At 49.9% G+C, this 26486-nt stretch overlaps 1 protein-coding gene across 1 annotated transcript in view; it reads left to right on the forward strand.

Moving 5' to 3' along the window:
* The window catches only part of LOC139241111 (dynactin subunit 2-A-like), a 93131-nt gene that overhangs the window by 28650 nt on the left and 37995 nt on the right, over positions 1-26486 (forward strand). The window contains exon 2 of the mRNA XM_070869803.1: positions 2160-2228. Within this exon, the coding sequence (XP_070725904.1) occupies positions 2160-2228 (69 nt within the window). The remainder of the gene's footprint in view (positions 1-2159; positions 2229-26486) is intronic.

The raw sequence follows: 26486 nt of genomic DNA on the forward strand, positions 1-26486 counted from the left end.
CTCTGATCCCTGGAGGTGTCCAACCATTCGGGTTCCCTTTCTCCTTTAGGTGATCGATTTCCTTTAAGTAACGTAAGAGGCAGGACTTGTAATTGGAAAAAGGGTCACACTTTTTTTGGGGTTCCAAGGGCAAACCAGAAATTGCAACATCACTATGTTGTGAAGTCCTGCTCAGTGTATAATGTGCGTTTGATTATGTATATACGCGTGTCACAGAAAGGAATTGGAGGCACTGGCAAAGGTGCAAAAGATATTTACAAGTATGATACCAGAACTGAGAGGTTATACCCGACAGGAAAGACCGAACAGACTGGGGCTCGCTCTTCTCGAAGACAGAAGACTGAGGGGTGACCCGATAGAGTTCTTTAAAATGATGAAGGGGTTTCGAGGGTAGACTTAGAAAAAATGTTTCCACTTGTGGGTGGGGGGGGGGGGGGGGGGAAGACCAAAACTAGGAGGCCATAAAGATAAGGTCGTCACGAGGGAATTCAAGAGAAACTTCTTTGCCCAGAGCGGGGTGAGAATGTGGAACTCGCTGCCACAGGAGAGGGGTTGAGGCGAATAGTATCGATGGATTTAAGGGGGAAGCTGGATAAACACATGTTGGAGAAAGGGATAGAAGGATATGCTGATGGGGTGAGATGGAGAGGGGTGGGAGGGGGCTGGTGTGGAGTTTAACACCGGCACGGAGCGATGGGGCCAAATGGCCTGTTTCTGTGTTGTCTCTGTAGCAATAAATGAGCACAAACCTGAAAGGTGATGGCAGAACCCCAGGAGAAATGGGGGAAGAAAACTACTCCCTTTCAAATCGCTGTCGTCTAAAAGTTACTACGTGGCGCCGACCACGGAATCGTAAGGCAGTAATTGAATCCGGAGTCTCAGCTGATGACCATCCACTCTTGCTCCATGTAATCCAATCCCCTTGATTGAATTGCAAGAGAGCATATAATCCATTGAAAGCCATTATCCAGCATCATCCTCCTGCTCTAATGCCCATCAGAGCTAGTGGAAGTAGTGCATTATTTGCTAAGTGTGTACTTACAAGCGCTACAGTTATTTACTTTGTGAGGTGGAAGAACGAATGAGAGAGGGGGTGTGTGTGTGCGCGGGGGGGGGGGGGGTGCTGCGATCCCAAGGCGCTGTACTTTAGACTGGAGGGTTCCAGTTTGCAGCAGATTTTGCCGTTGAACTCGTACTGAGCGGGAGAGCTGGCATTCTTTTTACAAAGGAGGGCTGATTGCCCGAGGCTCGACCCGTGTCTTTTCTGGCAACGATGGAGAGCTAGTCTTCAGCTTGGAAGGTGGGCGGGAGAGGTGGAAATTGAAGTTTGCCTGCCTTGCTGCCTACGTTTATCAGTAAATCAGTCTCGCTGCTGTCCGCAGTGTTCTGAAGATGCCTGCCATGCTCCAGAGTTTCAAAAATATTGATAAAGACAGTCATACAGCACACGAGGATCCCATTGGGCCCATCGTTGCCCGTGCTGTGCCGGCTCTGTGACAGAGCGACCCAATCAGTCCCACTCCCCCTGCCCTTTCCCCCACAGCCCTGTGAATTTTTCCCCTTCCAGTATTTGCCCAATTCCCGGTTTGAAAGTCACGATTGAATCTGCTCCCACCGCCCTTTCAGGCAGCGCGTTCCCGATCACAACAACACTCTGCGTAAACGCCCCCTTGGATTTTTTTTTGCTACCAATGATCTTAAATCTCTCTCGCCCAACCGCCAGTGGAAACCGTTTCTCCCTTTCTACTCCATCTCTGTAACCTCCTCCAGCCCCTACAACCCTTTGAGATCTCTGCGCTCTTCCAATTCTGCCCTCTTGCGCATCCTCCAAATTTAATTGCTCCACCATCGGTGGCCGTGTCTTCGTTGCCTGGGCCCCTAGCTCTGGAACTCCCTCCCTAAACCTCTCTGGCTCGCTCTCCTTCCTTCAAAACGCTTCTTAAAACCTACCTCATTGACCCAGCTTTTGGTCACCTGTCCCTAATATCTCCTTATGTGGCTTGGTGTCAGGTTCTATTTGATAATCGCTCTTGTGAAGCACCTTGGGACGTTTTACTACGTTAAAGGCAGCTGATAATTGCAAGATGTTGGTGCACACAATCGTCAGAAGGTTTGTGTCTGGTGCAAGTAAAACTGAGCACAATGGGTTTATTTTTCAGGCCTTTAACGAGCCCGATGTGTATGAGACAAGCGACCTGCCCGAGGACGACCAAGCTCAATTTGAAGCGGTAAGATTGCGAGACCCGCGTTTTATATTCCTTTTGTGTGTATGTGTGCGTTTGTGTATTTTGCCGTTTATTTTCTAATGTATCAGAAGGTCTGTCGAGCCACACGTAAATTGGCTTTCTCTGGCCCCGTTCCATTAGCCGTTTTAAGGAAAGAGACATTTTCAGGTCTCCAGGTGAAAGAGCAAGATGGGGGGGGGGGGGGCGGTGCTGTAAGTCAGTGGGACTAACTGGATAGCAAATGTGGGAGACATTACAAAATGCTGTGGTACAGAGAGTCTTTGTGCATGAAACACAAAAAGTTAATATGCAGGTACAGCCTGTAATCAGGAAGGCCAATGGAATGTTGGCCTTTATTGCAAGGGGGAATACAGTATAAAAGCAGGGAAGTCCTGCTACAACTGTACAGGGTATTGGTGAGGTCACACCCGGAGTACTGCGTGCAGTTTTGGTCTCTGTATTTAAGGAGGGATATACTTGCATTGTAGGCAGTTCAGAGAAGGTTCACTCGGTTGATTCCGGAGATGAGGGGGTTGACTTATGAGGAAAGGTTGAGTAGATTGGGCCTCTACTCATTGGAGTTCAGAAGAATGAGAGGTGATCTTATGGAAACGTATAAGATTATGAGGGGGCTTGACAAGGTGGATGTAGAGAGGATGTTCCCACTGATGGGGGAGACTAGAACTAGGGGGCATGGTCTTAGAATAAGGGGCCGCCCATTTAAAACTGAGATGAGGAGGAATTTCTTCTCTCAGAGGGTTGTAAATCTGTGGAATTCTCTGCCCCAGAGAGCTGTGGAGGCTGGGACATTGAATATATTTAAGGTGGAGATAGACAGATTTTTGAGCGATAAGGGAGTGAAGGGTTATGGGGAGCGGGCGGGGAAGTGGAGCTGAGTCCATGATCGGATCAGCCATGGTCGTATTAAATGGTGGAGCAGGCTCGAGGGGCCAAATGGGCGACTCCTGCTCCTATTTCTTGTGTTTTTTTTCTAAGAACCGCCATTGGCACGACGGCCCGAATGGTCGCCTGCCTCCCCCCCCCCCCCCCGCCCCGTGCTGTAGCATTCTCTGAAAACTCCTCCGCAAAGCAGAGGTTCAGGCAAGTCTTTAGCTCAGATTAATGTACCGATGCTGTTTGGAATGTGACAACTCTTCAATTACTTCAAGTGTGGCTCGGCACTCCCACAGATTGTGTGAGTGATAATTTATTCCTTTGATCTTTAAAAATATGAATTTAACAGAATAGAACACTTGTTCTTGGGGTGTCTGCTTGTCTTCTGTGGATTGTGTTTTGTGTGAATTTTGAAGTTATTTTTTTGATTGTTGTGGGTGTGGGGTGGGGAAATCATTTTGCAATGAGCACACCTTCAAATAAAGGTGGAAATCCTTTGCGGAATAAACGACCCCTGTCCGTCCAGGGGCTACAGTAACCACAAACCCAGCTCCGTCGGTGGGACTTGTGCCCACTGCTCCGTGAGGGAGTGAGCGGTGTCGACACTGTCACCACCGAGACGGGACATCGTGTCCGGCCCGGGTTGCTGGGGTGAAAGTTCCATCTCTTACACCATGCTGCGATGGTCCAAAGTGAAATAGGTTTCAGGCAGCCTCGCCCTCCCCCCCCCCGCTTCCATCTCGGAACCACCCATGGCAGAGTAGAAATTAGTGGCAGGTTTGGCAGTCTCACTCCAGGATGCGGGCTGGGAGATTTGTCCGCAGTTGGGCTAGCAAACGCACACAGCGCGTCTGATTATTTCTATTCCAGCGCTCCCCTGGCTGGCCTCGAACCTCGCACCCTCGGTAAACTTGAGCTCATGCAAAACTCTGTTACCCCGTACCCTAACGTCCCGCTTGCCCATCACCCTCCACCTCACCGACATTGGCTCCCGGTCCGGTAACGCCTTAATTTTAAAATTCTCATCATCCTGTTCAAATCCCTCCTCACACCTCCCTATCTCTGTAATCTCCCCCAGCCCCTACACCTCTCCCTATCTCTGTAACCTCCTCCAGCCCCTACACCCCTCCCTATCTCTGTAATCTCCCCCAGCCCCTACACCTCTCCCTATCTCTGTAACCTCCCCCAGCCTCTACACCCCTCCCTGTCTCTGTAACCCCCGACACCCCTCCCTATCTCTGTAATCTCCCCCAGCCCCTACACCTCTCCCTATCTCTGTAACCTCCTCCAGCCCCTACACCTCTCCCTATCTCTGTAACCTCCCCCAGCCTCTACACCCTTCCCTGTCTCTGTAACCCCCGACACCCCTCCCTATCTCTGTAACCTCCTCCAGCCTCTACACCCCTCCCTGTCTCTGTAACCCCTGACACCCCTCCCTATCTCTGTAACCTCCTCCAGCCCCTACACCCCTCCCTATCTCTGTAATCTCCCCCAGCCCCTACACCTCTCCCTATCTCTGTAACCTCCTCCAGCCCCTACACCCCTCCCTATCTCTGTAACCTCCCCCAGCCTCTACACCGCTCCCTGTCTCTGTAACCCCCCCCAGCCCCTACACCCCTCCCTATCTCTGTAACCTCCTCCAGCCCCTACACCCCTCCCTATTTCTGTAACCTCCCCCAGCCCCTACACCCCTCCCTATCTCTGTAACCTCCTCCAGCCCCTACACCCCTCCCTATCTCTGTAACCTCCCCCAGCCCCTACACCCCTCCCTATCTCTGTAACCTCCTCCAGCCTCTACACCCTCCCTGTCTCTGTAACCCCCGACACCCCTCCCTATCTCTGTAATCTCCTACAACCCTCCGAGATCTCTGTGCTCCTCTAATTCTGTCCACTTGAGCATCCCTAATTCCCATCGCTCCACCGTCGGTGGCCATGCCTTCAGCTGCCTGGGCCCCAAGCTCTGGAATTCCCTCCATAAACCTCGACACCTCTCTCCCTTTAAGATGCTCCTTTAAAATCTACCTCTTCGACCGAGCTTTTGGTCGCCTGTCCTCTGTGGCTCGGTATTAAATTTTGCTTGATGGTACTCCTGTGAAGTGGCTTGGGATGTTTTAACTAGGTTAAAGGTGCTGTATAAATGCATGTTGTTCTAAACTTGGAGTGCTCAGATGCTGATATTCCATTCCCTGCCCCTCCCATCCCTCTTCGAGAACAAAATTTAATCGGTAAACTGGATCCTTGGCTGTGACTTCAAAAGCCAGGCTTGCATGTTCTCCTGTCTAAATTTCCTGATTCCTCTCCTCTCCCCATATCCACACTGCCTACTTCAGCTCTGAGGAGAGCTGGCTAGTTCTTGGACTCACACCTGGGAGGTATGAAACATAGAAACATAGAAAATAGGAGCAGGGGTAGGCCATTCGGCCCTTCGAGTCTGCACCACCATTCAACATGATCATGGCTGATCCTCTATCTCAACACCATATTCCTGCTTTCTACCCATACCCCTTGATGCCTTTTCTGTCCAGAAATCTATCTATCTCCCTCTTAAATATATTCAGTGACTTGGCCTTCTGTGGTAGAGAATTCCACAGGCTCACCACCCTCGGAGTGAAAACATTTCTCCTCATCTTGGTCCTAAATTTCCTACCCCGTATCCTGAGACTGTGACCCCTTATTCTAGACTTCCCAGCCCCGGGGAAATATCCTCCCCGCATCCAGTCTGTCCAACCCCGTCAGAATTTTATATGTTTCAATGAGACCCCCTCTCATTCTTCTAAACTCCAGTGAATACAGGCCCAGTCGATCCAATCTCTCCTCATACGGCAGTCCTGCCCTCCCAGGAATCAGTCTGGTGAACCTTCGCTGCACTCCCTCTATGGCAAGTATATCCTTCCTTGGGTAAGGAGACCAAAACTGTACACAATACTCCAGGTGTGGTCTCACCAAGGCCCTGTATAACTGCAGTAAGCCATCCTTGCTCCTGTACTCAAATCCTCTTGCAATGAAGGCCAACGTACCATTTGCCTTCCTAACTGCTTGCTGCACCTGCGTGTTTGCTTTCAATGACTGGTGTACAAGGACACCCAGGTCCCTCTGTACATCCACACTTCTCGAGCCATCACCAAGACTCGCTGTCTTCCCACAGTCGGGAGCGTGATTGTCTTGAGGGCTGCAGCACTGCATTTGGTGCCCTGCACTGCAATCACGTGGCTGTGAAGAATACCTCTTTTTTTTTTTTTAATTACCTGTTTTGTCATAAGCTTAATGACCTGCCTATGCCCAGTGATTAACAAAAACACACTTGCTGCACTGGTGTAAAACAGTTCCTGCCTTTCCTCCCCACCCCTCTTTATCTTTATAAACAAGTAAACACTGTTGGGCAGCTGGTACTCCCGTTCCACGACGGACAGGAGTGCGTGACAGCAACTCTGGCCAACCTTCTCTTCGTCGCTCCATGACCATCCTCCTCTTTCTGAATCTGTCGTGTGGTTTGCTTCCACGGCCGTAGAACCTTGTAGCACAGAAGGAGGCCATTCAGCCCATCGTACCTGTGCCAGCTCTTTGAAAGAGCTATCTCATTAGTCCCACTCCTCCCCCTGCTCTTTACCCATAGCCCTTTTCAAATATTTATTCCCGTTTTTGGAAGTCACTATTGAATCTGCTTCCACCACTGCCCTTTCAGGCAGCGCGTTCTAGATCACAACATAAGAACATAAGAAATAGGAGCAGGAGTCGGCCATTCAGCCCCTCGAGCCTGCTCCACCATTCAGTGAGATCACAGCTGATCTGATCTTGGTCTCCAGCTGTTGTCGCTGCTGCAAAACATTCCTCCTGATTTCTCCCTCTGGTTCTTTTGTCAATTATCTGAAATCTGTGTCCTATGGTCACCCGCTGTCCTGCCAGTTTCTCCCAATCTACGCAACTGAAATCCTTCATGATTTTGAAGATGATTTTAAATCTCCCCTCATAAAATAAAATGGCCACTGTATGGATCATAATAAATGATTTCAAGTAGATTTGAAGTCTTGGAAAGGCATCGAGCTATGGGTCGCTGTCCCTGGAAAGACGGGGCCCGTTTCCAAATATTCCAGAAGAAAGCCATCTCTGTGGGTCACGAGTGAATGGTGTCGTCGCCCATCCTCACTGGGCGTGGTGGTTCTGTGTGGGGGGCTGAGCTCACACATTCCATTCCTGCCTGAACTATTTAACATTTTCACCAGGCTCTCCTCAACTGTGCTCCTTTTCCGAGGCCAGCAAAATCAAAAATTCAATTCTTCGACTGAGTCACTGGCTTTTTAAGAAACACAAGGGTTTGGGGCAGCGGGGTGGGGGCAGGTTAGAGCGGTGGAGGGAGAGTCAGAAGGTGGGATCGGAGCCAGTGTTCCCCTTTAAGCAGCATAGCCGCACAGCGTTCTTGAGCTTCTACGCAGCTGGAGGGCAGGCTTTTAAATTGGGGGAGAAAACGGCATGTGGCCCAAAATAAAATGACAGGGAACACCGATTGGAGCTGGTACTCCAGCTGTGTCACCTATGCCTAATGTCTTTCTTCCCTGCTGCCTTGCGTTGGTACACCTTTGGCTCAACAAGGACACCCTCAAATCCTCCCTGATAAAGTGCAACATCCCCACCGACACCTGGGAGTCCCTGGCCAAAGACCAGTCCGCCCTAAGTGGAGGAAGTGCATCCGGGAGGGTGCTGAGCACCTCAAGTCTCGTCGCCGAGAGCGTGCAGAAACCAAGCGCAGGCAGCGGAAGGAGCGTGCGGCAAACCAGTCCCACCCTCCCCTTCCCTCAACGTCTATCTGTCCCACCTGTGACAGGGACTGTGGTTCCCGTATTGGACTGTTCAGCCACCTGAGAACTCACTTCAGGAGTGGAAGCAAGTCTTCCTCGATTCCGAGGGACTGCCTATGATAATGCATTGGTGCAATGATCCAAACATATTTAGAATCGCAGCGTCTCGCAGCGCAGAAGGGGGCCATTCAAAATACAAAGTAATACATTCGACCCGTTGAGCCTGTGAAAGAGCTGTCCAATTTAGTCCCACACCCCAGCTTTCCCCCCCCCCCCCCCCCATAACCCTGCCAATTAGTCCTCTTCAACTACATGTCCAATTGCCTTTTGGAAGTTCCTGTGCAATCTAATTACACCTCCCTTTCAGGCAGTGCGTTCCAGATCCTAGCCACCCTCTGTGCAGAAATCTCTCCCCTTATCCTCTCTAGTTTGTTCGCCAATTATTTTAAATCAACAACCTCTGGTTACCGACCCACTAGTCAGAGGAAATAATTGCTCCCTACTTGCTCTGTCAAAATCCCCTCATCATTTTTTAATACCTCCCAAGTTAAGAAATGATTTTTAATGAATCTGTTAGTGAAAAGTAAAGGCATTAAGTTCTCTTCGTTGTTTTACCTTTCCCGGTGGGATCGGAGTGTTTGTCCTCTCCTTTTGTCACCGCACCGCCCCCCCCCCTCCCGGATAGTGTTCAGCAGCGGGACTGGGGGCGTTAACCAAACCCATGTCTCATCCCTACCGCGAGGCGTTTCACTCCTGCTCAACCCCCGCCGTGCTTGCTGCACAAGGGCATGTCGCCCTTCAGGACCCCCTTGGGTCAGGTGTAACTCTCAGCGGGCGTTACTGGTGGGCGGGTGAGGCACAACGGGAATACACGGCCGCCATCGTCGAAAGTGTGTTAACACACGTCTTTTGTTTCACTCCCCCAAAACATAAGTTGGTTGTGGAATGGCATGAACAGGTGGGACAGATTTGCATTTTTGGTTGTGTTTTTTGTCATAGGTACGGAGATTTGGGGTGCTTGAATGATGAATGGGTTAAGGAGGAATCAAAATTATTGGCCCTTCCCTTCTATTCTCTCAAATTGTAAATTTCTTTCTATTTCCCCCCGCCCCCATAAGCTTTGAAATGGTCGCGGAAGTTTGAGAGAGCTCCTTACGATTACTGTGATTTAATGAGTCTCTTTAACGCGCCTCTCACGCTCACTACTTTGTGTTGCCTGCTCTAATGCACGTTGTTCATGACTCATGTGCTGCCAATGCAACAACGCATTCCCACTCCCACTGCCAACTTCCATTTCGTTCAGTAAGGAGCAGAGGGAGGGCAACTAGAGCTTGCTCCAAATATCTGGGTTTCAATCTTGGATACACACGTACTGAAATGGTTTGAGATACTAGATTTAACGTGCTAATTTTTTTTTTTAATTGTCCTATCAGAGGTAGTGATATAATAGGGGCAGGAGTCAGCTACACGGCCCCTTGAAACTGCTCCACCATTCAGTGAGACCATGGCTGATCTTCGACCTCAACTCCACCTTCCTGCACTATCCCCATATCCTTCGATTCCCTTAGTGCCCAAAAATGTAACGATCTCTCTCTTGAATATCATCATCATAGGCAGTCCCTCGAAGGGAGGATGACTTGCTTCCACGCCAAAAAGGGATGAGTTCACAGGTGTTTCAATGAAGGACCTAATATTCCGGATCCTGAAGGGTGGAAGATGCCTGTGGGTGGATTTTTTTAACGTGGGGTGACCGTTGCACACCAGCCACCACACGGGCTTGACAGAACGAGGTCTTGGTCCAGTGGCAAGGGTTAACCAGGACGACTGGAGACCAGCTCTGCTGCACGGACCCAGTGCGCGCACATATCGCACAGTGTGGGCTGGTCCGTGCTGCCCCTGGGCCCTCGGCTCTTCTGGGCCCCGATCATGTTGTTCCACGATCACTCGCTGCTCCTGTGCTCCAACCTCGCTGCTCATACTCGATGACTGAGTCTCCACAGTCCTCTGGGGCAGAGAATTCCAAAGATTCACAACTGATTGAAGAAATTCCTCCTCATCTCAGTCGTAAATGGCCGACCCCTTATCCTGAGACTATGCCCCCTAGTTTTAGACTCTCCAGCCCGGGGGAAACATCCTCTCAGCATCTACCCTGTCAAGCCCTCTCAGAATTGTATACGTATCACTGAGATCAGCTCTCATTCATCTGAATAGAGAATATAGACTTATTCTACTCAATCTCTTCTCATAAAAACATAGAAACATAGAAAATAGGTGCAGGAGTAGGCCATTCGGCCCTTCGAGCCTGCACCGCCATTCAATAAGATCATGGCTGATCATTCCCTCAGTACCCCTTTCCTGCTCTCTCCATACCCCTTGATCCCTTTAGCTGTAAAGGCCATATCTAACTCCCTCTTGAATATATCCAATGAACTGGCATCAACAACTCTCTGCGGCAGAGAATTCCACAGGTTCACCACTCTGAGTGAAGAAATTTCTCCTCATCTCAGTCCTAAATGGCCTCCCCCTTATCCTAAGACTATGTCCCCTGGTTCTGGACTTCCCCAACATCGGGAACATTCTTCCCACATCTAACCTGTCCAGTCCCGTCAGAATCTTATACGTTTCTATGAGATCCCCTCTCATCCTTCTAAACTCCAGTGTATAAAGGCCCAGTTGATTCAGTCTCTCCTCATATGACAGTCCAGCCATCCCTGGAATCAGTCTGGTGAACTTCGCTGCACTCCTTCAATAGCAAGAACATCCTTGCTCAGATTAGGAGACCAAAACTGAACGCAATATTCCAGGTGAGGCCTCACTAAGGCCTTGTACAACTGCAGTAAGACCTCCCTGCTCCTGTATTCAAATCCCAAAGTTATGAAGGCCAACATACCATTTCCTTCTTCACCGCCTGCTGTACCTGCATGCCCACTTTCAGTGACTGATGAACCATGACACCCAGGTCTCGTTGCACCTCCCCTTTTCCTAATCTGCCGCAATTCAGATAATATTCTGCCTTTGTGTTTTTGTCCCCAAAGTGGATAACCTCACATTTATCCACATTATACTGCATCTGCCATGTATTTGCCCTCATCCTTGGAATCAGTTTAGTGAACCTTCGTTGCACCGCCTCTAAGGCAAGTATATCCTTCCTAGCTAAGGTGACCAAAATGGTACACGGTACTCCAGGTGTGGTCTCACCAAGGCCCTGTACAATTGCAGCAAACCTTCCTTACTCTTATACTCCAACACCCTTGCAATAAAGGACAACATGCCATTTGCATTTGACACATTTGCTTGTGTGGAATATTGTGACTTGGGTACTAGTTCACAACCCCTGACCCAATGAACCTTGCTTGTGGTGCCCATCATAACCTGGAGAGCCAAGTAAAATGGTGGTGGGCAGAGGTTAGATCTGTTGTGCCTTTGTCGGCTAGAGAATATCTGGCATGCCATTCAGCCCCTCGGAGTAACTGCGGCGATGGATGATGTGGAGCATGCGTGCCCTTCAAAGATGTGATGTCCTGCTTGGAGTCTGCAAACCGCTTCACTGCACAGTCCTGGTTACGTCGGCTCTGATTCGCACGCAGTGTGCTTGACACAGACTGTTTTTAAGTTCACCCAATGCAGTAAGGGACTCTACATCATCGCTTACTTCAGCTGAGAATCCCTTGATGTGCTAATTACTTGCTGTTACAGTGCAAGTGTGGGTAGGGGGGGAGTTTGCCCCATCCTCATGCTCGGTTGTTCTCATTTTACAGGTGCCCTGAGTCACATTTTGTGTCCACTCTCTCAAGTTTAGCTCTGAATTTCTGAATGTTGTCTTTTTAAAAGAAATGATATGAATTCTGTATATGCAAGAGTCTGGTCGTGAAGAACAAGATTATTTTCAGTGCAGCAGTGTGTTTTAATCAGCTGGTGCCGATAGGCTAGCATTGCCGATCAGGATTGAAGCCTTGCTGTTGAGGTGAAGAGGGCTGTGATCGTCATGGCAGTGGAACGGGAGGGTTGGTGGGCGGGCAAGATGGTGGTAAGGGCAACCTCCAGCTAGACTTGTGCGCAATGCAAAGAAATTAACACTTCTACACCATGTATTTGGGCTTGACAGGGTAGGTGCTGATAGGCTGTGTCCTCCTGGCTGGTGAGTCTAGAACTGGGGTGGGGCGGAGTGGGGTGCAGGTGCAGTCACAGTCTCAGGATAAGGGGTCGGCCATTTAGGACTGAGATGAGGAGGAATTTCTTCACTCAGAGGGGGGTGAATCTTTGGCATTCTCTGCCCCAGAGGGCTGTGGAGGCTCAGTCATTGAGTATATTCAAGGCTGAGACCAATGGATTTTTGGAATCGAGGGATATGGGGATCGGGCGGGAAAGTGGAGTTGAGGTTGAAGATCAGCCGTGATCTTATTGAATGGTGGGGCAGGCTCGAGGGGCCGTAAGGCCTACTCCTACTCCTGCTCCTGTGTCTTGTGCAATTAAAAATGGTAGCGGGTTCAAGGGTGGAGCAGATTATTGAGTGTTTGTTTTTTGGAACGCTCCCCTCCCCCACCTTGTTCTGACCCAAGAACATGGGGTAGAGCTCAGAAATGTAGAAAATAGGTGCAGGAGTAGGCCATTCGGCCCATCGAGCCTGCACCACCATTCAATATGATCATGGCTGATCATTCCCTCAGTACCCCACTCCTGCTTTCTCTCCATACCCCCTGATCCCTTTAGCCGTAAGAGCCACATCTAACTCCCTTTTGAATATATCTAATGAACTGGCCTCAACAATTTTCTGTGGTAGAGAATTCCACAGATTTACCACTCTCTGGGTGAAGAAGTTTCTCCTCATCTTGGTCCTAAATGACTTACCCCTTATCCTTAGACTGTGACTCCTGGTTCTGGACTTTCCCAACATCGGGAACATTCTTCCTGCATCTAACCTGTCTAATCCCGTCAGAATTTTATATGTTTCTATGAGATCCCCCCTCATTCATCTAAATTCCAGTGAATATAAGCCTAGTCGATCCAGTCTTTCTTCATATGTCAGTCCTGCCATCCCGGAATCAGTCTGGTGAACCATCGCTGCACTCCCTCAATAGCAAGAATGTCCTTCCTCAGATTAGGAGACCAAAACTGAACACAATATTCCAGGTGTGGCCTCACCAAGACCCTGTACAACTGCAATAAGACCTTCCTGCTCCTATACTTAAATCCTATACCATTTGCCTTCACCGCCTGCTGTACCTGCATGCCCACTTTCATATGACTGATGTACCATGACACCCAAGTCTCGTTGCACCTCCCCTTTTCCTAATCTGTCACCATTCAGATAATCTGCCTTCCTGTTTTTGCCACCAAAGTGGATAACCTTACATTTATTCACATTATACTGCACCTGCCATGTATTGATCCACATTATACTGCACCTGCCATGTATTGATCCACATTATACTGCACCTGCCATGCATTTGCCCACTCACCTATTATTTCCTCGTCACCACACCACTTCTGGGAGTTTAGGATTCTAAAACCAGGGCTCCATTCAGAGTCGCATATTTGTTTTATCGGAGCCCAGTATGAGGAGCTCAATGAGCGGTTCGATCCCTAAAACCGCGAGCTTTGTAAGTGCTGCCGCTATCTCGTGCAGGCAGTCCATGAATCAACCTTGCGTTCGATCGTTGGGGCGTCCAATCTATTCTGCAGCACCCGGTTGGAAAGCCAACACCCCTTGGTCGCTTCACCGTGATGTTGAGTCCTTTAGTGCGTGCACTTGCTTCAGAAAGTCTGTTTGTCCTCCATCAGTGGTGCAGCATCCTGACATTTGTGGTGGAACTCTTGAGAACGCGTCCTGCTGGATTCTGTCGGATTCTTTCTCTCTACAAACTTCACGTTCAGGCCAGTGACCCCCGACTATCGCACACTGTTTTTGTGCAGTGTTTCGGGTCACTTGGCTCACGAGCACCCTGCCACCGCAGGCTTCCTGTCGTAGACTCCTTCTCGCTGCCGAGCCCCGCCCTATCCGGCTCCTATTGGCGCGAGCGGCTTTATTCTGCTTGCAAAGGCTGTCTGCGTTCCACATCCTTCTCGGTTTATTGGGAATGTTGGGCCACGATGTCGAGAACCTACAATTGGCCTTGAATGTAAGGACGTTCCTTTTTTTCCTTTATATCAACGAAAGAGATGGCCCTGGCAACTTTCTCGCTGAGCAGCTATCTGGAGGATCCCCCATGTCCACCGGCTTTTCAATGAGCGATTTTGCACATGTGCGGAATTTTGAATTTGTTATGCGCGTCCCCCCAAAAAAAATATTAGGGGGAATATTGGGTCCTGATATAGTACTCTGCCCCCCACCCCCAAAACATTAGGGAGAATATTGGGTCCTGGTATAATAGTCTGCCGCCGCCCCCCCCCCCCCCCCCAAAAAAAAAGTTAGCGCTTGTTATAGAACAGTAATCAACTCCTGAACACACGTCATTCACATTGCGATCTGCTCCTGTGACTTTAGGGGTGGAGGAGCGGGAGGTGGTGCAGACCATACCAGTGCAAATAATTGGCTTAATCTATAAATAACGTGTCTAGCCGTGCAGGTCCAAGGTCAATCACTAGTTCGGCCTCAGCTGGCGTATTGTGGACAATTTCCGGGCACCACACTTCAGGGAAGATGTCCAGGCCTTAGAAAGGGTGCAGAGGAGTTTTACCAGGATGTTACCAGCAATGAGGGACTTCAGTTATGAGGAGAGGTTGGAACGGTTCTCCTTGGGACAGAGAAGGTGAAGAGGTGGCTTATTTGATGTTTTGACAGAGTACAGGGAGATTGACTGTTCCCTCCGGCCTGTGGATCAATAATCCGAGGTCACAGATTCAGAATCCATGGCCAAAGATCTGGAGGGGTGATGAGGGGCGATGTTTACACTCGGAGAGTTGTCGGGGATCGGGAACGCTCTCCCTGAGAGGCGGTGGAAGCTGGTTCTACTGATGATTGTCAGAGGGAGTTGGAGGGGTGCGTGAGGGTGGGGAACGGACAGGGTTACGGACAGAAAGCGGGGGATTGTGGGACTAAGCACGACTGCTCTTTCACAGAGCCCCGCGCAGACACAACGGGCCGACTGGACTCCTCCTGTGCGGTAGGTTACTGTGATTCGAAGTATAGGAGTGGCGATCCTTACAGACATTGGCCCAGACTTGGCTGTCGCAGGGCATCGGCCGTTAGTCAGTCCAATGGTGTGGTTCCAGGAACGTGCCTGGGGCTTCCGGGGAATAGGCCCGGCCCACTTGGCACAGTGAGAAGAATGGGGTGTGGATTACTCGGGGCCAATCGAGCAGCGAGTTAGAGAGAGCTGCATGGTCATCAGCCTACTCTGGAGGGAGATCAATCCAATCAAAGTGCAATTGGAGAAGTTAACTGGAAATGAGCATATGTGACCGGCGAGGAGCCCAGCTGGCTTTTTGCACACTTTTAAACCGACAAGTCCCGTTCCGTCACACCGCAGTTAGGTGAGCGGAAGGATCATGTGGGAAAACGTGAAGGTGACAGTGTTTGTATAAAATGGAGTTGGAGCCAATTCCATATAAACATGACATTGCATCCAAGGATGGCAGCCTAACTGCCTCGCTCCCCATGGTGCACTCAGAAAGGTCACCTAACTGCCTCGCTTCCCATGGTGCACTCAGAAAGGTCACCTAACTGCCTCGCTCCCCATGGTGCATTCTGTGAGGTCACCTAACTGCCTCGCTCCCCATGGTGCATTCTGTGAGGTCACCTAACTGCCTCACTTCCCATGGTGCACTCCCAAGAGGTGGACAAAGGGCGACACTTCCCATGGTGCATTCCGTGAGGCTGCCAATGGGCCTCGCTTCCCATGGTGCATTCTGTGAGTCTGCCAATGGGCCTCGCTTCCCATGGTACACTGGGTTGTGTGGACTTGGGTGTCATTTCGAAGAATGAATTGAAATGTTGAAGAATTGAGTTTTATTGCGTTGAGGGTGGGTGTGGATATTGCACCCAGAGCTAGCATCCTCTTTAGCCCATTCATTAGAACCCCCCCCCCCCCCACCCCACCCCCAGTTGAGATGTTCTGCATCATGTCTGTGCAGTGGACTGACCAGAGTTTTCCTAAAATGCTTTTCCTTCTGACTTCCTTTGCCTGGACACTAGTTTGCGCAAGTAAGAGCTTTCAAATGCTTTATTTTTTCCTTTGCATGCTCTTGTCGTGTGTTGTGCATGCTGCTCCCGTGTGCTGTTCTGCTTCGCTGCGTCTTGTGTGTCCAAAGGTGTAAGCGAGCATTACAGTGGATTTAACCCACTCCTGCCACCTCCCCGGGGCTCGAAGCAACTGATGGATCGGAGGGTAGAACGGGTGGGGTGACGCAGCTGGTTTAAAATGTACTCCTCTCATCTCTGGATCCCGGCAGGATAAAAAATCTCCCCTTCTCCACCAATCAGGAGCCGATTTACAAGTGAAAAACGACTTGGAAAACTCTCAGCACAAAGCTGCCACTGAAACAACGACTCGCAAGTGAGGCCACGTCGATGGCTGTTGGTGCAAAACAAGTGCGGGTTTTAGGGAGGAGGGGATGTGGGGGGATATTCCACAGTGATGCTCTCCAAGTTCAACAACTCCTCCTGAATATAGTGGTTAGAATTGGGGGGGTGGGGGGGTTATCAAAGATTGGTTAACCCCTGCCCCGTGTTCACCTGGTCCCGTGGCTGCCTGTCCTACCCTCTGCACGATCAAGATGTACGCGTCTATTCACGTCCCAACTAAATTCACATTTCCACCGGTTAAATTAGTACTGAACCAAACGCAAACCCAGCAACTACACAACTGGTTAGCGGGGGGAGGGGGGCTGTTAGTCAGTCCAACCGGGTTAGAGAGGGGTCGGTCGAGCCTGCTCGTGATCGCTATCCCACCATCTCCACTGGAGTGTTGGACATGTCCGGAATCGAGGCAAGGTCCGAGGTCGGCCCGGGCTGTGATTCCCACCTGGTCGAATAGTCCAGCAACACCTGACTGTTCGAGGTGCGGAAGCGGGCGCCAGTGCCCGCAGAACCACGCCCGAAGAATCGGAGGGGAGAAAAATTGGTGATGAGAGGGGGGTAAATTTCCCGAACTGTATTGATTTCTGATTCTATCCGGTCCTATTTAAATAATTATCTTGATCACTGAAGCATGGGGGGAAGGGAAAAGAATTGAAAGTATTTTAACAAAAAATTCACTTCACCAATTATTAAAGTAAAGATTGACATAATACCATTATTTTTTTAAATCAGTGAAGCACTTGCTAAGACCCTATTTTACACTATAGTTTATTCACAAGATGTTGCACTTGTGTGCAAGTCACATCCCTACGCCTGGAGGTCACAAAACTGCGACTTATATACAAGATTTCATGCTACGTTCAAATGTATTAAACATGGAAAATAATCTCTACAGTACCACAGATCGGGAAGTATTTTCAGTGTAGTTGCTGGTCTAAATTTTACAATGATTCCATCGTCCCATCTCCCTCAATGTGCCTGAGCAAAACCGGTGTTGCAGTGAAGTTGTCATTGCTATTAACGTTTCCCTATTTACAGTGTCGAGCTGTGATTCCGGTGGAGCTGTGAGATTGAGTGCGGCGTGCTTTGTATGTGACGTGAAGCTTAGCTTCTGTGATCGTTTCGTGTCCTCTCTCTCTCTCTGTTTTGTGCTCTCTCTCTCTCTCTCTTTTCCCCCCCCTCCCTCTTGCACAAATCCTTCCTAATCAGGTAGGTCGCCTTGTTGAAAAATGTAGTCTTTGCAGCGGGATCTGATTTGAATCGCTGTTCCATACAAGGGCTAATTTTCCCTAGAGTGCAGCTTCCCTGTTTTTGATCAGTCAGCTGAGAAATTCATAATTCACCGTCTTTCTCCTTGATTTTGTGTTGCACTGTGCACACTTCCTGTGATTGCACAAGTGTAACATGTCTATTGCACGTTTTGGTCACTCTTCAGTCCCCAAATTTGTTGCCTGCCTGTGATTGGCAAGAATTTTTAGGGAGAGGAATGGACCCTTTGGCATTGTCTGAGAGCAACCACGCTGCCTCCTCATCTCTCTCAACCCCACCTACCCATATCCCCAAACCCACCTACCCACCTTCTCCCTATATCGCTCAACCCTACCTACGCACCTTCTCCCCATATCCCCCACCCCACCTACCCACCTTCTCCCTATATCCCCCAACCCCACCTACCCATCTTCTCCCCATATCCTCAACCCCACCTACCCACCTTCTCCCCATATCCCCCAACCCTACCCACCTTCTCCCCATATCCCCAACCCTACCCACCTTCTCCCTATATCCCCCAACCCCACCTACCCACCTTCTCCCCATATCCCCAACCCTACCCACCTTCTCCCTATATCCCCCAACCCTACCCACCTTCTCCCCATATCCCCCAACCACACCTACCCACCCACCTCCCCATATTCCCCAACCACACCTACCCACCCACCTCCCCATATCCCCCAACCCCACCTACCCACCTTCTCCCCATATCTCCCAACCCCACCTACCCACCTTCTCCCCATATCCCCCAACCCTACCCACCTTCTCCCTATATCCCCCAACCCTACCCACCTTCTCCCCATATCCCCCAACCACACCTACCCATCTTCTCCCCATATCCCCCAACCCCACCTACCCACCTTCTCCCTATATCCCCCAACCCTACCCACCTTCTCCCCATATCCCCCAACCCCACCTCCCCATATCCCCCAACCCCACCTACCCACCTTCTCCCCATATCCCCCAACCCCACCTACCCACCTTCTCCCCATATCCCCCAACCCCACCTACCCACCTTCTCCCCATATCTCCCAACCCCACCTACCCACCTTCTCCCCATATCCCCCTACCCACCTTCTCCCCATATCCCCCAACCCCACCTACCCACCTTCTCCCCGTATCCCCCAACCCCACCTACCCACCTTCTCCCCGTATCCCCCAACCCCACCTACCCACCTTCTCCCCATAATCCCTCAATGTCTCTCTCGAAACAATTCTAATTTGTCCCTTGAGCCCGTTTATACTGTTGTCTCAGTCTCCTGGTAACAGAGTTCACAAACTCCATTGCGTTTGGATGACCCAAGTTCTATCTTGCTTCCATTCTTACTCCTGACCCCTGAATGTGCCCACCCCCGTACAGGGAACAATTTGCCTCAATTTCATTTATTAAAAAAACTCACACCTAGACACCAATATAGTCTTCTCTGTTCTAGTCTTCTCCACTTATTAAGGCCTTTGTTTATAATAGGTGGGTTTTTTATGCACCATCAAGATGGGAATAATCCTATTTTCAGTCTCCGTGTCAGCTGTGACAAAGTACAGTACAATTCCGCTAGATTCAGAGTTAAGCTCCCTCTCCTCCTGCCTCTACTTCAACCTCAAAGGAGCACACCCTCCACTCCATTCATGTAACATTTATTTTACACACTCGTGCCAGTTTTGGCTGAGGTTTCGGGGGGAGAATTCCAGAGCTTAGGGCTCCGGGCAGCTGAAAGCATGGCCATCAATGGTGCAGCGATGGAAATTGGAGATGGGGATGCGCAAGAGGCCAGAATTGGGGGAGCGTAGAGATCTCGGAGGGTGGGAAGGGGTGGGGGGCAGGTGGGAGGAGAGGGGTGGCGAGGAAGCCAATGAAGGATTTGAAGAGGAGGATGAGAATTTTAAAATGGAGGCATGGCCAGACTGGGAACCAGTGTAGGTCGACAGGCGGTGGGTGAACGGGACTTGGTGTGAGTTAGGATACGGGCAGCAGAGTTTTGAATGAGCATAAGTTTACGGAGGGTGAAAGATGGGAGGCCGGACAGGAGAGTGTTGGAATAGTCAAGTCTACCCCACTGTGCCATTGTTCACTGGACAGTAATCATAAACTGCCTCAAAAATTGGTTACAGTGTGCGGAGTTTAATCAACACTGTCTGACCATGAAAGGCCGTCTCTCTCTTTTCTCTCTCTCTCTCTCCTGTCTCAGCCTATCAAGATATAACTCTGCTGCCCCAATTCACAGGGCTCATACTCCAATCCTGTTCTATACCCATTCAATCCCACCATGCATGGAACATATGTAGTCCCCAGTAGCATTGGCCTAGCAACTCTGCAATGGTTTCCTGGTCTTGGTTGGCTTACATTGTAAGGGCAGCCAGAGTTCGAAGGTTCAGTGGCTAAACATAGAAAATAGGTGCAGGAGTAGGCCATTCGGCCCTTCGAGCCTGCACCACCATTCAATATGATCATTGCTGATCATTCACCTCAGTACCATTTCCTGCTTTCTCTCCATACCCCTTGATCCCTTTAGCCCCAAGAGCCACATCTAACTCCCTTTTGAATATATCTAACAAACTGACCTCAACAACTTTCTGTGGTAGAGAATTCCACAGGTTCACAATTCTCTGGGTGAAGAAGTTTCTCCTCATCTCGGTCCTAAATGGCTTACCCCTTATCCTTAGACTGTGACCCCTGGTTCTGGACTTCCCCAACATCGGGAGCATTCTTCCTGCATCTAACCTGTCCGATCCCGTCAGAATTTTGTGTGTTTCTATGAGACCCCTCTCATTCTTCTAAATTCCAGTGAATATAAGCCTAGTCGATCCAGTCTTTCTTCATATGTCAGTCCTGTCATCCCGGGAATCAGTCTGGTGAACTTTTGCTGCACTCCCTCAATAGCAAGAATGTCCTTCCTCAGATTAGGAGACCAAAACTGAGCACAATACTCATGGTGTGGTCTCACCAAGGCCCTGTACAACTGCAGTAAGACCTCCCTGCTCCTATACTCAAATCCTCTTGCTATGAAGGCCAACATGCCATTTGCCTTCTTCACTGCCCGCTGTACCTGCATGCCAACTTTCACTGATGTACCATGACATCCTGGTCCCGTTGCACCTCCCCTTTTACTAATCTGTCACCATTCAGATAATATTCTGCCTTCCTGTTTTTGCCAGCAAAGTGGATAACCTCACATTTATCCACATTATACTGCATCTGCCATGCATTTGCCCACTCACCTGACCTGTCCAAGTCACCCTGCAGCCTCTTAGCATCCTCCTCACAGCTCACTGCCACCCAGCTTAGTGTCATCTGCAAACTTGGAGATATTACATTCAATTCCTTCGTCTAAATCATTAATGTATATTGTAAATAGCTGGGGTCCCAGCACTGAACCTTGCGGCACCCCACTAGTCACTGCCTGCCATTCTGAAAAGGACCTGTTTATTCCTACTCTTTGCTTCCTGTCTGCCAACCAGTTCTCTATCCACATCAATACATTACCCCCAATACCTTGTGCTTTAATTTTGCACATTAATCTCTTGTGTGGGACCTTGTCAAAAGCCTTTTGAAAGTCCAAATACACCACATCCACTGGTTCTCCCTTGTCCACTCTACTAGTTACATCCTCAAAATATTCCAGAAGATTTGTCAAGCATGATTTCCCTTTCATAAATCCATGCTGACTTGGACCGATCCTGTCACTGCTTTCCAAATGTGCTGCTATTACATCTTTAATAATTGACTGACATTTTCCCCGCTACTGATGTCAGGCTAACCGGTCTATAATTCCCTGTTTTCTCTCTCCCTTTTTAAAACCATCCAGGTATGTCAATGCCAGTTACTAGAAGCCTCGAGTTGTGGCTTCAGTATTGGGTTAATATAGCAGAGCTGGTGTCTAGTCGTCCTGGTTAACCCTTGCCACTGGACCAAGACCTCGTTCTGTCAAGCTCGTGTGGTGGCTGGTCACCCCTACCTTAAAACAATCCACGTATAGGCATCTTCCACCCTTCAGGATGTAGTTCGGGATCTTCTTTCGAAACCCCTGTGAACTCGTCCCTTTTTTTGGCATGGAAGCAAGTCATCCTGGTTTCGAGGGAGTGCCTATGATATTGATTGCAGCAAGGACGTGATGCTTGATTCTCCAACCAGAGGAACCCCTCTCTTCCACCCTGGTCTTGCCTTGTTTTCTGCAGTGAATATTCATCTCGGCACGCCCTATCTCTAATGTCCAGCAACAGCCACTGGAATACATGACGCCTCTGTCTGCAGATATGTGACTTGCGCAGTTCGAAACAGTGCCGTCTTCAACTGGTGGGCAGAGGGGTTTAAAAGTTAGTGGCCTCATCTGCGGGGAGTGGGGGAGTCAGTTGGTAAAATTTGGAACGGAGTCCTGTACAGCAGGGAATAGCCCGCACGAAATAGGAGCAGGAGAAGACTCCTCGAGCCTGCTCTGCTATTCATTGACATCATGGCTGATGTTCCACCTCAACTCCACTATCCCTTCCTCTCCTCACACCCCTCGGTTCCATAAGTGCCCAAAAATCTATTGATCTCCGTCTTGAATATGCTCAAAGACTGAGCCTCCACAGCCCTCTGTGGCAGAAAATTCCAAAGATTCACCCCCCTCTGAGGGAAGAAATTCCTCCTCATCTCAGTCCTAAATGATCGACCCCTTATCCTGAGACTGTGTGACCCCTGGTTCTAGACTCCCCAGCCCAGGGGGAAACATCCTCTCAGCATCTGCCCTGTCTAGCCCTCGAAGGATTTTATATGTTTCAATGAGATCACCTCATTCTTCTAAACTCCAGAGAGCATAGGCCCAATCCACTCAATCTCTCCTCATAGGACAACCCTCTCAACCCAGGAATCAATTGGTTCAGTGCCTGGTCTGAACTAAAATCTATATTAATGACTTGGATGAAGGGACCGAGTGTAATGTAGTCAAGTTTGCTGATACAAAGATGGGTGGGAAAGCAAGTTGTGAGGCGGGCACAAGAAATCTGCAAAGGGACATAGACAGGCTGAGTGAGTGGGCAAAAGTTTGGCACTTGGAGTATAATGTGGGAAAATGTGAGGTTATCCACTTTGGCAGAAAAAATAGAGAAGCAAATTATAATTTAAATGGAGAAAAATTGCAAAGTGCTGCAGTACAACGGGACCTGGGGGTCCTTGAAAAACACACAGTTAGTATGCAGGTTGAGTAGGTTGGGCCTCTACTCATTGGAGTGAAGAATGAGAGGTGATCTTATTGAAACGTATAAGTTAATGAGGGAGCTCGACAAGGTGGATGCAGAGAGGATACTAAAACTAGGGGACATAGTCTTAGAATAAGGGGCCGCCCATTTAAAACTGAGATGAGGAGGAATTTCTTTGAGGGTTGTAACTTTGTGGAATTCTCTGCCCCAGAGAGCTGTGGAGGCTGGGTCATTGAGATTGTTGAGCAATATGGGGAGCGGGCAGGGAAGTGGAGCTGAGTCCATGATCGGATCAGCCATGATCTTATTGATCGTGAGGGGCCAAATGGCCGACTCCTGCTCCTATTTCTTGTGTTCTTATAAAATGGGTTCAGAGCCCCTCAGTTAAGGAGGGAAGTTCAGCCAGGCCCCACCTGCTTCTGCTTGGCTATCCTACCAGCCCCACTGGAGGGGGGACAGATTGGTGGAGGAGGAGGAACAAAGAGGTGTCACGCCCTTCTCGGAGCTGAAGGCTGACGGGGAGTAAATTGAACAGAAGTGGAGGTGCCGTGAATGATGCGGGACCGTGCTTGCTTGTGCTAGTCGAGCACGGCACGCTCCCTCTGATCCGATGCTTCAGAGCCTCGTGTCGGATCGACTCTCGCCATTGACGTGTCTCTTGGCTCTCGGGGTTTTCCCCTCTCTCAGCTGACCACCTCCTGCGTTTACACGCCCTGCTGCGCAGCCACCTCCCGACTGGACCGCTGGTGTCTGACCCCTGTCGTCACACGGCCTTGATATGTGCCTGGCGGGTGTCTCCCGAGCAGCATGTTGCAGTGAGGTCCTGCTGTTCTCCTGGACTGCACTTGCTCAGTGCATTTCACCACCTCTGGACGTCCCATTGAGTGTTACAGACTATGTTACAGTTCTATTTGAGGTGTAGTCACTTGTTGTAATGTAGGAAACGTGGCAGACAATTTGTGCACAACAAAATTCGACAAACCTTGACTAAAGAGAATGACCATATAATCTGCTTTTAGGTGTTAGTTGAATACTCCCCTGCTCTTCTTTTGAAATAGTGGCCATGGGATCTTTTATGTGCACCTGAGGGGGCAGACGGGGCCTCGGTTTAACGTCCCACCTGAAAGACACCACATCCGGTAGGCCTGATCCCTCCCTCTGTACTGCCCCTCCGACAGCGCGGCCTTCCGATAGTACTGCACGGGATTATGTGCTCAAGTTCCCAGAGTGGGGCTCGAACCCACAACCTTCTGACTCCGAAGCAAGAGAGCTGCCCACTGAGCCATGGGTGACACGGAGTAGCGTGTGGACATTTGGTGTCCAGGCTCTCAAGTGAAGAGTGGCCACATGGGTGTATCGCAGCTTAATCGGTGCCAAGGGAACCACAGCCCAGCAATTGTGTGACCCCTGCAAGTGAGTTTCTGGGGCGAGGGAGGGGTGACGCAAGGGGGGAGATGAAGAGGGAGTTGCTGGATTTTAAAATCGAGAGCTGGGCTGATTGTCACGGAATCTCATGTTTAATTAATCTACCTCGTGTGTTTTGTTTAGATTATATTTTTCCATCCCCGGTACTCCTGGGGCTGTGTGCCTGTGTAGATTCCCGTCAAAACCATTTCACGGTCCCAATCTCATTAGAGCTGTGCCTTAATGAAGGGCCTTTTTCAAAAAAAATCTCTCTCCATTCAGCAAAAACACGAACGCAGGTGTTGAAATAAATTACAGCAATCTAACCTTGAACAGATGCCTTTGGGGGTTGAATTGTGCCATAGTGAAGGTTCCATGCCTTTTTAATAGCCAGCAATATTTTATGGCTGAAACAGTCAATTTTTTTTTTTGCTTTGCAAAATCTATTAATCTTCCAGCCTCTCACTCCCTCCACTCCCTCACTCCCTCACTCCCTGCACTCTCCTCCCTCCATCTCCGCCCCTGACAGCCCTGCCCTCCCCACTGATGCACGACATAGCAGCCTGGTCTATATGGCTAGATTTTCTGTAAAGGTACCGCGATACTGAGTCCCATACTGTCCAGCAGTGCCCTGCGTTGTCATCGTCCCGTCCCGTCCCGTCACCCTGGGTTTGCTCCTGGTTTGCTGGTTCAGAGAGGGTGCAGAGGGAGATTGACCAGAATGGTCCCGGGGGGATGAGGGACTTCAGTGACGTGGGGAGACTGGAGAAGCTGGGGTTGTTCTCCTTGGAGCAGAGAAGGTTAAGGGGGAGATTTAATAGAGGGGTTCACAATCAGGAGGGGTTTTGATGGAGTAGATCGGGGAGAAACTGTTCCCCGGGGACAGGAAGGTGGGGTAACCAGAGGGACACAGATTGACGATAATCGGCGATGGAACCAGAGGGGGAGATGGGGAGAATGTGTTTACGCAGCCAGTTGTTGTGATCGGGAACGCGCTGCCTGAAAGGGCGGTGGGAACAGATTCAATCGTGACTTTCAAACCGGGAATTGGGTAAATACTGGAAGGGGAAAAATTCACAGGGCTGTGGGGGAAAGGGCAGGGGAGGGGAGTGGGACTGATTGGGTCGCTCTGTCACAGAGCCGGCACAGCACGGGCAACGATGGGCCCAATGGGATCCTCCTGTGCTGTAATTCTGTGATTTTAGCCAGCGCAGATATTTTGTCTCTGCCACCCTGGGCTCGGACGTTGAGAATCGGCCAGGGTTCCCGCTCCAGATTGCTCTCTGGTGACTCAAGCCAGGAAGTACGATTGGGTGAGGACTCCCACAGTCGAAAAGCACTCGTGTCGGGAACGGCTGCTGGGCTGCAGCGTGAATTCTTGGATGGAATCCTTTATTTAGCTCCCTGCCGTTTCTTCCTGCCCCTCTTCCTCCTCTCCCCCTGCCCCTCTTCCTCCTCTCCCCCTGCCCCTCTTCCTCCTCTCCCCCTGCCCCTCTTCCCCTCCTGCACTGTTCGATGGAGTGCCATACTGAGCCCAGTCCTGCAGTGTGGATCTCTCCAGGCCAAGCCCAAATGTATTTTAATACCAGTTGGGGCTAAATGACCCATTTGGTTTTTGCCCGATGATTTAATTTTAATTTTACCAGAAAGGTTACCTAAACACAATGACGTCACTGTCCCAAATGGCATGCACCGACCTTTTCCTGACGACTATTTTCACGGATGTACGAGGTAGAGCCAGGTTAATGCTCCCTTTAATTATAGATTTATATCGATCACTGCTTTAACCTGTTTAATGAATAAACTCCAGTAGGGGTTTGTAGTGATGGGCTTGTGAAGCTTTGTACGTGGTGTATGTATAAACACTAATGTTGTGCTGTGCTCGTGTGTAACTGTCTCATTAATATCTCACGGTGTCTCTCTCTCTCTCGCTCTCCCCCTCTCCCCTTGTTCCCACTGCCCCCTCTTCTCCTTTCGCTTCATTCTGACTCTCTTTGGGATTGCAAGGAGCTGGTAAGGAGTTTGATCTTTGAACCTATTCCAATCGCTGTGTTGTAGTGCAATGCCTGTCAAACCTTTCGGGGCTGCAGTGGTTTGGGGACTTCCCTTTTCTCTCCACCCATGTACTGGGCTCGTCGCACAGACTCCTCCCTCAGTACCTCACCACCCAGGTGGACATCCTTCCCACCTGGAGTGGCGAGGGTTGCT

This window comes from Pristiophorus japonicus, chromosome Y, assembly GCF_044704955.1.
Source record: "Pristiophorus japonicus isolate sPriJap1 chromosome Y, sPriJap1.hap1, whole genome shotgun sequence".
NCBI classification, from domain to species: Eukaryota; Metazoa; Chordata; class Chondrichthyes; family Pristiophoridae; genus Pristiophorus; species Pristiophorus japonicus.